The 13,981-nt window shown below is 40.4% G+C and overlaps 1 protein-coding gene across 2 annotated transcripts in view; it reads left to right on the forward strand.

The window, feature by feature from the left end:
* The window catches only part of PSMG3 (proteasome assembly chaperone 3), a 69,423-nt gene that overhangs the window by 30,497 nt on the left and 24,945 nt on the right, over positions 1–13,981 (forward strand). For both annotated transcript variants that reach the window (XM_044081348.1, XM_044081347.1), the window contains exon 2: positions 12,943–13,166. In XM_044081348.1, the coding sequence (XP_043937283.1) occupies positions 12,951–13,166 (216 nt within the window). In that variant the 5' untranslated portion in view covers positions 12,943–12,950. The remainder of the gene's footprint in view (positions 1–12,942; positions 13,167–13,981) is intronic.

Consider the following 13,981-nt stretch of genomic DNA (forward strand, 5'->3'; position numbering starts at 1 on the left):
CACCTCTTGTGAGGGTGTCGACCAGCTGGTCCAATGTGTTTGCTTTGACGAAATTAAGGAATCTCTGGGCATTTGTGTTTTGACATGAGTAGTTCTTCCAGTCTGTGGTTGGATAGTTAGTCACCTAGGATCCAGGGTAAAGGGTTGAATCTTGATGGCCAGAAAGAGGTCCAGGTAGGTGGAGTGAGCATCGGGGACCTGTAGCAAGTCATGATTTAAATAGGGGTCTTGTCAATGGTTAACTGCAGCTAGAGTGTCTCCTGTGCATCATACTGTTTGAGCAGCCTGGAGATGTGTTTATCTTTAATATATATTGCAACTCCACCTCCTTTTGCTTTGCTGCCCATGGTTTGGGTTCTGAATGTATGATAGGGTGAGTAACTTGGTATGACTGGGGTGCTCTCTGCAGCTTTGAACCAGATTTCTGTGACTGTACAAATGTCAGCATCTTCCAGGGTTAAGAATGCTTGCAATGAGTGCAGTTTCATGTTTAGACTCTTAGCATTTAGCAACATGACCTTTAATTTGCGTTTTGATGAAATTTTAATTCGTTTTGACCTCAAGGCATTTCCTAAAATAGGCACTATGGGGGTGGTAAGATCCTTTGCCAGAAGCCTGAAACCCAATAAGACAGATGCAGGCCATCTCTGGCAGAGCATCATGGTCCATTGACCATGTCTTCCCAGGCTGTCAAGTACTGGATCCCCTTGGAATGACACCAGAAACTAAGCCAGTTAAAATCAATAATTTTCTGTTTGTATTGAGGCATCATTCTCGGTGATGGTAAAATGTTGCTTAAGGCTAGGAGCAAATCTGCTTGGGACACATATTCAGGGAACTCAATCATGTCTCTCTTCATATAGTCCAGGGAGGTACATCTCAAGTCATTCACGCCAACATGGACTATGACAGAGTCATAACAGTACCTATTTTTGAGAGACTTGTGTGGTATGGGTGATATGGTGGATTATAGCACCTGGCAAATAACTGTGACTTTCTCCTTATTCAGCCTGGTGAGTGGCACATCTGTGTGTTTCACAATGGAGTGTCCTATGACTAATATGTTGGGTTTGTGTTTAGGCCTTAGTGGATGTGAGGCACAGGTGTGTGGACTATGTGTGGTGTGGTGGGCAGTGGAGTTCGTGTATGTTTTTGCCTTTGAGGTCTCTTTTGGGTATGTTTTTGTTGAGGGCGTCCACATATGTGGGTGTGTGTTGTGTAGGTGGTGTTTGAAGTGTGGTGTTTGTGTTGACAACCTTCTCAGTGCCAGATATACTGGCTTGTGAGGGAGAGAGCATAGACTCCTGCATCTCTCACAAATTGTGTTCCTATGTGGTAGTAGTAGAGGGTTGTCCGCGTACATGAGGCAGTTGCTACACTGTCTCAGGATGCCTATGTCAACCAGACTGGCAGGAGAAACCATAGGGAATTGTCCATCCATATTTGTCAGAATCTGAGGGGAGAGAGGCCAGAGAGAGCTAAGGGGGTAAAGGGTGGAAGGTCAAGAGGAGTACTCTTAGGTGATCACATAAGTACTACTAAGGGAAAATTTGTAGCTGGAATACCTCACAATGAGTTAAAAACAGCGCAGCTGTGGTGTGTGATATACAAACAAGCCCAAACCAGCTCAAATAATACCAGAAAAAATAGAAAATTCTAATAACACAGAAATCTAGCCTCTTTGCCCAGAAATGTGGTAAAGATGAGGAACTACACTGTTGGGATACAGTTGTATCTAAGGGAAAAATTGTCGACATTATCTGTCCGGCTATGGCACACAATTTAGTGGCAGTCCATGGTGCTGGGCAATGAGCAAACAAGCAGAAACCCACTCAAGGGTTGGGGATTAAAACTTAACTGTGACATTTATTAATTCAAAATATTATTTTCCGTAACCAAGCATCACAGTATTAGGCCCAATAATTTTGTATATACATGTCTAATAAGCACATAGCAGTGAAAGAGTTTTTGGTTCATAGTTCAAGTGACCAAGCTCAGTCTGTTTGTCATCAAGGAGCTTGATTCTTCCAGATCCCTTTGTTGGAAGTTATGGGTGCCTGTGCAGAAGTCCAGGTCTTTGATGTAGGTATGGGTTCATGTACTGAGATTAACCAAGAGGGGGTGTTTATTGTTTAGGCAAGGGAGTCTTGTGGCTATGAAGATGTCACACTTTGGAGTGTAGTTGATATTAACTTTTATTGAGGCCGAGTATCCTTTTTTGCTGTCACTAGAGAGATCTAAGCAAAGATTTCCGGAGCTGCAGCCTAGTAATGTCCTATGGTCCTATGAAATAGTAAGGGATCCTTTTAATGTTGTAAATGTCAAGAGTAACTCCTCTTTAGAAAGATAACATACAGAGCTAAGAAATAATTGCTGTAGTCTTTTGACTGTAAGACCAGATTTGAAACACTTCAATCCTTTTTGCAAGTAATCTTTGTACCTTTTAGAACCACACTAGATGGCATGTGAATAGGAAACAGAACATGATGCAGTAGTTTATAATTGATCTAATAAGATCTGTATACAGGAGAACAGTTACCTATTTGGCACAGCTCTTGACACCAGAGTTGATCATCTGGGCAAATATGTATGCTTTGCTGATGGCAGTGGCTATATGGATATTGGATTAATGATCTTTACTTCCAATAACTTTTTTTAAATTATTTTGTCAGCTTATAGTCATTGCCCTTCAGTAGTGTTTTTTTGTAAAATGCCAGAATTATATATTTTTGAAGTGGAAGGCATGTATGTGTCACTTTAATTGTCATTTTAGGAGAGGTGATGCCAGTGCAGTTAAGGGCAGTGGGGTAATGCTTTCAGTTTACAGTTATCCACATGTTTGGTGGGTCCAACACTATTATCAGTTTTGATGTACGAGAAAAAGGTGACAAAAAGAAGACCGAGAAGAGAGCCGTGAAAGACTTCATTGATGACAGGGTGTATAACTATGCAGACAGTTCTGTAACCAAGTTATTACATTGTCATGTACCTTTACTTCCCTGAGTATATGCACAATTCCATCACAGGGTTTAGCACTGAATGCTTTAGCCAACCTGAGATCATGGATAGATAAGTCTTATCCAGAGAGGCAGTCATGCATTCAAAGATATTTACGAGGGATAAGTATAAAAGTTCTACCTTTGGGGAAAAAACTTACTAGGTTGTATCATGGAGAAGGAGATTTATTATAGAAAAACAACAACAATTCCACGTTGAAAATATTTATTATTTAAAATACATGTCTTAGCGCCTCGGCCACTACAGCCTTCAACGAGCACATGATTCATAGTAAAAATACATTCCCTTATATACTAAAAGGTAATCAGTAATAACATAATCAATCAATTAAACAATTACATATTTAAAGAGACTACACTCTCTCCCAAAAAGAATAGGCCCAAAATAAACATACAGAGCTACACAAATATCAAAATACAAAATTCTATATTTTATTATATTAAATATTTCCACTTGATTTCCATATTTAAACCATAAGGAAATAATGTATTGTATTTTAATATGAAAATAGATTCTTTATATAATAACATATTTTTTAATAATTTATGATCTCCTTTTTTAACAAAAATTTGCTCTAAAATAGTAGCTTGTAGTAAATTTGCATTACAATTATGAGTTTCTAAAAATTGTAAGGCCACTGAATTTTCTATTGCTCCCCTCTTAATATCCAGAATGTGTTCCTGTAATCTAAACTTGAACTTTCTTTTAGTTTCTCCAATATAAAATAAGTTACAAGGGCATTTGAGGCAATAAATAACTCCATCAGAATAACAAAAAAAAACGTTTATTTGGTAAAAATCCTTTATTATTGATCTTATTAAGGGATAATCTAATAAACGGACATACACTACAAGAATGACAAGGAAAAGTACCAAAGGTACCTAATGAAAGATATAATTTATCAGTAGGGCATATAAAATATGCTCTTATTAAGATGTCACCCAAATTTTGTCCCCTTTTATAGGCAAGGAGATTTCTTATAGGTTCATAGGTTCATACTAGGCTATCTGCCCTGGGGCAATTATAAGCCTAGCCCGATTCTGTATGGCTTACGCCACCCCTTGATTTGAGTATACTGTGCCCTTTTTAAGGTTTAGTTTACTGTGCCTCTGTCTAATAGTGACACGGGAGTAATCCCTGGGACAAACCTACGATCCCCCATCCACCTATCGAGATTCTTCTTGAAGAGATTCAGTGAGGTGCTCTGCCTCACATAACTGGAATTCTATTCCAGAGCGAAGGGAGCCTCTGGGTTATGAAGCTGTCCCTCCAGCAAGTTCTATTTATTTCTGTGCTGAGGTTCAAGTCCCTCGAGCGTGTGGCTCTAAGGGATTTAGATTTACTGAGGTGGAGCATGTCCATTAATTCTGGATTTGACATAGCTTTGTATGTCAGGCATAGATCGCCTCAAGTAGGTGGTATGCAACTGAGTAGAGCTGGAGTTTTTAACCGAGCAGCATATGGCATCTGTTTGAGACCCTTGATCCTCTTGGTGAGGTACTTTTGGGGTCTTTCTAATTGCTGCAGGTGTCGGGTAAGGTACATCCCAAAAGGGGCATTGTATTCTATGATGGGCCTGATGAGGGATGAATAAAGGGCACGATTACCTCTCTTGATCTAGATGTGAAACCCTTCGTGATGAGGTGGGCTATGTAGAAGGTCTTTCTAACCACTTTGGCAATGTGGTTTTCAAAGGAGAGATTGCTATCAACTTGGATCCCCAGGTCCCTAATAACTTTCTCTGTACTTAATGGGTTTCCGCCTATGTGGTAATTTGTGGGCACATTGTTTTTGCCAAAGGGTATGACTATACATTTTTTGGCATTTAGCTTTAAACCACGGCGCTTGCACCAGTTATCTGTCTCTGTGAGACCTTTTTGAAGGATGTTTGTGTCAGCTGGAGAGTTTATTATGGCGCCCAGTTTGCAGTAGTCTGCGAACTTGGTGAGCCATAGTCCTCCCACGTTTGCCTGTACCTCGGAAAAGTATATACCGAATAAGAGTGGTCCCAGGATAGAACCCTGTGGGACACCACTTGTGTCTGCTAGACTAAATTCCATGATGATTCACTGCATTAATTTACACAATATGCTTGTGAAGCTGATCAGTCTATAATTATTAGGTCTGTGGAAGGCTCTGTCTTGTAAACTGGGACTACAGTAATCTGCTTTAAGTGATCAGGGATGTACTATGGTGACACTGTTTTGTTCTAATATCCTACATTCTTGTTTATTCCCTTTTTCAGATGTGATTGCAGAAGGCCTTATTATTGTTAACATGTCATGATTGCAAACCTTATCTTGAATAAACCTTTTTTGTTTACTCAGATTCTTTTTTGGATAGATTTTCCTTCGCTTTGAGTTTTGTTGGGTAAAGTTTAAAGGCTTCATATACTCTTTTTCTCTCTCACATAGGTTTGTTCCAGGATTTTTCACTGAATTATGCATGACAGGGATGGATTTGCCAATGCATTAGAGGACCACAAGTTGTGAGAGGAGCCTATTATATGGTCCCAGTTACTATTTTTTTTTTTTTTTTTTAAATAACATAGGTATTGCAAGAAAACTAGGGGTTTTCACATCTGGTTGTCCTAATTTTGCAAAAGTATGTGGACTTCACTAATCTGCTTAGTTTCCCTATGTATGTTACTGCAACTCAAGCCTAATCTCTGTGATACTTACTGTACATTACATTAGATGACAGCAGGAAATAATAAGATTATGTACTCTGCCTTTTAAGAGCATTTTACATTGTGCGTCCACTCTGTTGTTACCTGGTGCTCTCCATTTCAACACCAGTTCCATGCCATTTTGAATGTTTCTGTGGATTCTCTGACCTCTACTCAATTTGGTAGTCCATTCCCTAGCTCCATAACCCACTCATTGAAGAAGTACTTTTAGAGATCCAGAGTGCATATTTCCCGTAGCAATTTGCCAACATGTTCCTCTTCTTTCCCTTTCTGCCCCCCGTATTCAAGGTGACCCCCATTCATATCTTTTTGAATTGACCTTCTGTGTAAATATTGTGTTGTCCCATATCTTCCAGTCTCTATAAAAAAAAAAATAACTTGTTTCTTTACTGACTGGCCATATCCTTTTCCTGTCTATCCCATGTATCTGTCAAGTTCCTCTGAACTCTTCTTTTCCAGTAGCATTTATGGCTTCTTCCTAGTATGGCCTTCAGATCTCCTTGTAATACTTATGATGTGGTCTGGCAAGGGCTCCGTAAAGTAAGAAGTGTCACTTCTTTCCCACTCCTGCAAATCCTCATTCTGTTTGCTACTGTCTGTCCTTTTTAGGTGTTGTCCACATTTCCAGATCATTTCCCACTCTGTTGCCATCAGTTCTGCCCCAGCTGATACTTTATACCACGGTTACTGTGACCCCAGTGCAGTACTTTGCATTTGTCTACAGTCTTTCTCACCTGTCACATTTTTTCTTGCTTGGTTATGTTTTCCAAAGCCTTCCTTAGACTATGTCCTCAAAGCTCTGCTACTTCACTTTCTATCAGCATCAAAGAGGATGAGCTTGTTCCCTTTTCCCTCTGGTATCTGAGACAGCATCACTGAGGAGTGACAGTCCCAGAATGATCCCACAGGTACTCCGCTGTTTATTTTCCAAATTTCTAACATTCTCACTCACTGCAACCCTTTGTGTCCTACAGTTAAACACACTTGGCAGTCCTTTGTCTTTGCCACACCCCCACCCCTCTATTTTTCTTATCAGCCACCTGTGTAGGACTGATTCATAGGTCCAGGTAAAGTGCAGATGCACAAAATCAACTGGTACTCCTCTGTCAGGTTCACCTGTAACACACTCGTGAAACTGGGTTAGGTTTAACTGGAATTATAGATAAACTCACTAAACTAGGTATAAATCCCTATGTCACAAGATGGGTTGCCAACTGGCTCACTGACAGAACCCACACTGTGAAAGTAGCAGACTCCAACTCCGACTTCAGACCAGTGACAAGTGGAGTACCACAGGGTTCAGTCCTGGGTCCTCTCCTGTTTGGTATCTACTTTTCTGAAGTACAGGCTAAAACAGAAGGTCTTTGGCTAAAGAAGTTCGCAGATGACTGCAAACTAGGAGCCATAATCGAAACTCCTAATGTTGTGGATATCCTACAAAAGGGCCTCACTGAAACAGATTCCTTGTGTCAAAGCCATGGCCTCAAGCTCAATGGCAAAAAGTGCATTGTCATCCCCTTTGGTAAAACCTCTGTAACCATGAGCTACCACATAAGTGGTAGTCTACTTAACACCAAAAGTGTGATAAGAGACCTTGGGACACAGGTGGACCGTAGTCTCTCCTTTAATAATCACATCTCCACAGTAGTCAGGAAATCCTTCTACGTGGCACACCTCATCACAAAAGGTTATTCATCCTGGAAAAAAGAGGTCATTGTTCCCCTCTGCTTGTCACTCTTTAGACCCATTATAGAGTACAACACCTCTTTTGCTATGTACCTCACAAGAAATCTACAACAACTGGAAAAGCAGCAGAAATACCTCACAAAGAGGATTACCTGCCTCAAACAGATGCCCTGCCCTATGCAAACCGTCTCAAAAAAACTCCAGCTTTACTCCGTCGCATATCGCCTACTCAGAGGTGATCTCTGCGTAACATACAAAGCTATATCAAACCCAGAGCTGTTGGACATGCTCCACTTAAAGAAATCCCAATCCCTCTGAGCTACAGGCTCTAGGGACCTGAACCTTGTCACCACAATAAACAGAACATGCTGGAGGGATAGATTCCTGTCCCAGAGACTTTCCATACTCTAGAACAGACTACCTATCTATATCAAACAAAGTTCCTCATTAGCACTCTTCAAGAGGAATCTTGATGATTGGATGGGAAATAGGAAATTCACCCCGGGGATCACCTCATGGGCTCTGCTCGACAGGGGCACAGGAAAATAATTTTCTTAGGTGACGAAAGCCAGGGTATCTCTTTGGCTAGGCTTATATAGGACCTAGGGCCAATAGCTAAGTACCTACCTATGAACTACCAGTTTGTTCTGGCTACATCCCCATGGTTGCTGTCTTACTGATGATTTCCCTTTTAGGAACATTATTCCATTCCCTTCAGGATTCTTTTATTTTCCCTGCCACTGCTGTAAAGATACCAGGCTTGTAATTTTCAAGATCTCTGTTGCTTCCATCTTTATAGAAGTGCAGCACACTTGTTGTCTTCAGGTACTTAGGCACTTTTGCTGAAGTCGCTTTTCAGCTATGACCCAAGCCAAGCAGGCAAGGACAGTAGACATAAACATTTATCACTACAAAAACATATTGTCAAGCTTCTAAACTTGGTAGCTTTTGAGATGCACACATTTACTGTAAATCTGACTTTAGATGAGTTTGGAAAGAGCTTCCAATGTGGTCATTCTACTGAGCAATGAAAGATCTAACGGGGAAGGCACTCCCATTAGACTCTTAAACCTTGAGTTACCCTTGGTTTCGTATCATGCCACTCATGTAGCATACACCTCTATATTTAGAGTATTAATCCCTTTTTTCACCTTACTTTTAAAATCTGTAACATCTGGGACTAGATTAGCAATCACAGGAGTGCATAGAAACTGCATCTCAGTAATCAGTTTGAGATTAGTGCTTCTGCTTTGCTCCTGCTGAAAGAAGGAGCATAGGGACATTATTTCCTTGCATTCCTAGAAATTGCCAATTACTGCAAAACTAAATTGCTTTTTAAGAGCTAGGTTGGGATTAATACCACTGCTTTGCTTCTGGTGAGAGAAGGAGCAGAGAGTCACTGATTTCTGTTGGTCTCTGACTGGCCAGTGTGTATGGGACTTCAGTGTGTGGTCTGGTTGTGGAGTTTTCTTGATAACCTCTTCAGGGCCTTAGTGCAGCTTGGCTGTGTATTGCATCTAACTGCTCTAGGTTCTATCCAGGATATTTACCAAGAGAAGACTATAGCAACTATAGTGAACACTGTTACATCTTGGATAACACTTCTCAGGAGGCAGCTTAGGATTAGTGCTCCTCTTTTGTTTCTGATGAGAGAAGGAGCTAAGGCTGAACAATTCCTAGCTGTATTCAGCTATATTGAGACCAGCACTATCTCTACTACCAGACAAAAAAGTCTTTCAGCTTTTCCCGGTTAGGGGACGCCACAGCGGAACTCCGTTCCGCTGATGATTGGCAATGGATTTTTACGGTGCCGAGTTGCCAGCCTTCAAAAAAGGCACACCCATTCACGCACGCACCTATAAGATTTGCAGTTGATTACTGAAGGTGCTAATCCCCCTTCTGCCTACATTAGTAAGCACTCAGAACCTTAGATTTGCACTTTCCAACCAGTTTGGTTTAATTGGGCATTCTGAGGCAATGTAGCAGTTGTCTCATGTTTACTAACAACCACCTGCTACATAAACAAACTGGCACAGTGTGTGAGAGAGGAAGTTATTTAGTTCTATTAGTGCCAAATTTCTCACATGACAACACTACAAATAACACTCTCATAAACCACACAACACCATCATAAACTACACAACACACTACACAACACACCACACTAAACCTATCGCACACAGATCACACCAAACACACAGAGCTACCTATGCTGAGGCTCTTAAAAGTACCCTACCTAAACCACAAAGGCCTCCTAAATGTACCCTAAGAACAAGTACTCTCAGCAGTCTCAAAAACACACTACACAAATAGCATCTACCTTGAAACATACTCCAAAGAGTCACAGTGTCTCAAACCCTTGCACAACATGGAAACATATGAAATGGTCATAGTACCTGTGGGTGTAAATGACTTCAGACATACCTCTGTGTGATATGTCCTATACCCTCATATGGGACATGATGGAGCTGCCTGATTGCGTCCAAAACAGTTATGAACCTAGCCGTGGGCATCATATTACCATCACCAAGAATGATATCGCAGTATGAACAAAAAATGATTGACTTCATCAATCTGCTTAGCTTCTGGTGCTGGTCAAAGGGGGCCCAATATATATCAGCCAGGGAGGAGAAGGTGGACAGTTCTAACTGCTTTGCAAGTGATCGCCTGCACAACTCTCCTAAGGATTTAATGTTTGGCTAAAACTTTCTCTATCCCCATAGTGTCTTTTTTTTTTTTTTTTACATTCGTATATCTCGTACTCGCATCTGTAATCCCTGCTGAAATCTCCCATGCACATCCAAGGTCAAAGTGTCTCTTACATAATTAAAACTGTTTCTGCAGGGCTGGAAAACATACCGAGCTGCTTACTGGCCAGGATTTATCACCCCCCCCCCCCCCACAGAGGCTATTTAATGTTAGCCTGCAAGCAGGCTTTGTGTCGGATGAACGGAGCACTTCAACTGTCATCTCCTTGCACAAAAGTGGGGTGTCAATGGACCCGGAAATTTATAGACCCACAAGTCTTACCAGCCTCATCTGTAAGGCTATGAAAAGGATCTTTCTGGAATTAATAAACTAGGACATAGATAAACTGCAATTGCTTGATACATGCCAGTTTGGATTTGTTATTGACGGATCCTGCCTACTTAACTTAGTTGACTTCTTTGAGAGGGTTACTGAGGCAATGGATGAGGGCAAATCAGTAGTACATACTGCATATCTGGACCTTCCAAAGATGTTCAGCACCATTCCCCATTAAGTATTGTAGATAAGGATTAACATTTGGCTAGGATAGTTTATGTACCTCATTGGATAGCAAATTAATTCACAAATAGAACCCAGGAAATTAGGTTCATAGGTTCATACTAGGCTATCTGCCCTAGGGCATTTATAAGCCTAGCCAGAGTATGTTTGGCTTTTGCCACCCATTTTAAATTAATTTTGCTATGCCCTTTTTCGAGGTTAGTATACTGTGCCTCTGTCTAACAGTGACACAGAGGTGATAACCGGGGTAAACCTACAATCTCCCATCCACTCATCAAGATTCCTCTTGAAGAGAGTCAGTGAGGGACTCTGCCTAACCTGGACTGGGATTTTATTCCAGAATGAAGGGAGCCTCTGGGTTATGAATCTGTCCCTCCAGCATGTCCTATTTATTTCAGTGCTGAGGTTTTGTCAAATGTTTGGATAGGTATATTATACTCAATAGTGGGCTGCTCTACCTCCACCAAAAGACCTACCACTAGCAGTATATCAAGGGGTTCAGAACTTCGGCCAGTCCTCTTTGGCATTTACTTCTTGGAAGTCAAATTACTGTTAAGGGTTTGGCTGATCAAGTTTGCAGATTAAACTTGGTGCCATCATAAATTCCCCAGAGGACGCCAAGATCCTCCAAGAGGGCCTTTCCCAAACCAATAGCTTGTATCAAATCATGGACTAAAACTCAATGCCAAGAATTGTATAATCCTTCAACAAGCAAGAAGTCCCATGAAACTATCACACTGAGAGCACCCCCTTTGCCAACAAAAATTTATCTAGTAGTTAGGGGCCTGGAAATGTTTATTAAGACAATGAAATATCCTTTCATCACCACTTATACACAATTTTAAGAAAGTGCCTTTTCATTCCATAGCTTATTACTAAGGATGTGATCATTCACCTATATTTTGCATTCATCAAGCAGATCATTGAGTATAATATACCTATCCAAACATTTGACAAAACTCATTTATACTAAGAAAATCAAAGGTATAAATCATAAAACTGTGCAGAGTGTCTCAAAGCCTTGTCCCTCTTTTTAGGGTCATACAGGTTACAGAGGAGCAGTCTCTGCCTCATGTAAAGAGCCTGTCTTGTCAGACCTACTCCACATTCACAAGTGCAATGGAGAGTTTCACAAGTGCAATGGAGAGTATAAACACCCACGCAAGATATCTAAATCTCTTTTCCAACATAAACATGTTGGAGGGATAGATAAGTATAGGTTCATAGGTGAAGACTAGGCTAGCTGCCCTTAAAGGCCATTTTAGCCCAAGTAATTTGCACATGTTCCTGTGTGCATTCATATGTGCAGGTGCTTATATGAATCTACAAGCTGTTGTTGCTCAGATGTCTCTCAAGTGTACCAAACTAGTAAAACAAAGTCTGTACAAACTGAACAGGAATGCAGTTTGGCATGTGCATCTTGATCCCATAAACAGGGACTGTAAGTAGATATGACATTTTTGCAACAAGCATATAGGCTCCCCCATATATTGTAAACTGTGGAATGCAGACGGGACAAAACAGCATAAGCCATTTTTAGTTTTGTAGCTTGTAGATGTATATAATATATATTGTGTTTTTATTTAGTGTGTGTGTGTGTTTATACAGTAAAGGTTCAGTATATTTTACAAATACCAAAGTTTAACTTCTTTAGTTCTGTAGTAGAATAATTTGTTTTGTGAATAGATGAACAAAGTAAACATAATGAATGAATGTGGATTTTTAGGAGCAGCTGTGGGCAATAGCAAGGTGAAATCCTCAATGCCAGTACCTGATATTGAAAAAAAATATATATGAACAGTTACGGTGTGTGTGTTTGTGTTAGTACAAAATTAGTAGTAGTGGCAAAGTCACATAGCAGGTTCTCTTTCTGTGGCGCACAGTAAAAAATAGACAGGTTTACAAGGCAATCTAGGTAAGTCTAAAAAGGAGCTTTAAAGAGGCTTCATGTTCTTATAGTACAGCTTACTATAGCTGTGTGGTTGGTAAAACCACAATTGAGCTTTTTGTTTCACTTATTTCCCGTGTAAATGTATCACACATTTTGAGAACTGGGTCTTTTTTATCTGGATTGCTAGTGCCGCTATATGGTGTTTTATTGCTATTAAATCTACTAAGTATTTTCTAATAACCTTTTTGTTGATTGTATTATATAATTTGAATAACATAGTTTGAATTTAACTTCCTACCTTGGGAAGAACTGGTTTCTGGTAGAGGACATTGTTCTTTTCATGTCCAATATTCCTAACTTTTTTTTTTTTTTTTTTTTTTTGTGAATGCAGGAATAGTTATGGAAGTTAAGCCTATTGTACCAACGAAGTACAAGACAAAAGAGATTAATGGCATCCCAGCACAGGTAGTCTGTTCTGCATTTGCTGACCATATCTTTGTGGTTGTAACACAGTATGGGAAGATGGGAACCTTAATTTCCATTAAACCGGACGTTCTTTCTGGTGAAATCACCCACCCAACATTCACCACAAAAGTGCTCCTAGGAAAAGATGAGGTGAGCAAAATGATTGTGGTCGTGTATGTTTTTGTTGAAACATCTGTCTGTTGGTCTGGGGGGAGGGTGGTGCAGACCTAATGAAGCTAGATTTGCACCTGCCCCTTCTGGAAAATGCATGCAGTGTAGCTGGTGGGCTACTTAATTTGTACATCATTTTAACTTTATTAAAATTCTGTGTGTTTTATTTGCTTTTGTTGACAGGAGTATGTGCAGTAGGCAAGAGTGTTTCTGTTCTCAGGTGCAGTAGTTGAAGAGTTACTCTAGCATTGTGATGTCAGCTTACAGGTTTCATAAAGACACTTTAAACAGGTGCCAAGTACAGCATGGAAACTTCTTACTGACAAATGCTTGGTAAGTATAGAGCTTAGAAGTACTTACCTAAAGTTTGTCAGCACAGTTTTAGAAGTATGTAGTGGCAATGGACTGAAGGAGGGAGAGAGAATTGGGAGAAGGGGTGTGGAGTGAAGGATGAAGTTTGGAGCAATGACTTCAGATGGGGCTATCCGACACACTTTAGGGAAGAGAGGTCTTCTAGTGAGTATACCTACGGGTGGTTGTGAGCTTTAGATTGTTCTGGGAGTGTACTTGAATGTGATACAAAAGGCAGCCAGGCTGCATGTTTGGGGAAGAGAGGTCAAATGTCTGAAGGCACATGTTGGAAAAAGCCATGTTACCAGCTAGAGAGCCAGTTTCCGCTGCAATTCAAAACAATAAACTAGTATTGCTAACTTGTTAACATATCACATGATGTGGATAAACAATTTTAACGGCAAAACAGTTAAGTTCTGACAAGCAGTGAAAACACTCACAAA

Source organism: Protopterus annectens, chromosome 8.part0 (assembly GCF_019279795.1).
Source record: "Protopterus annectens isolate FY-2018-M chromosome 8.part0, PAN1.0, whole genome shotgun sequence".
Classification (NCBI taxonomy): domain Eukaryota; kingdom Metazoa; phylum Chordata; order Ceratodontiformes; family Protopteridae; genus Protopterus; species Protopterus annectens.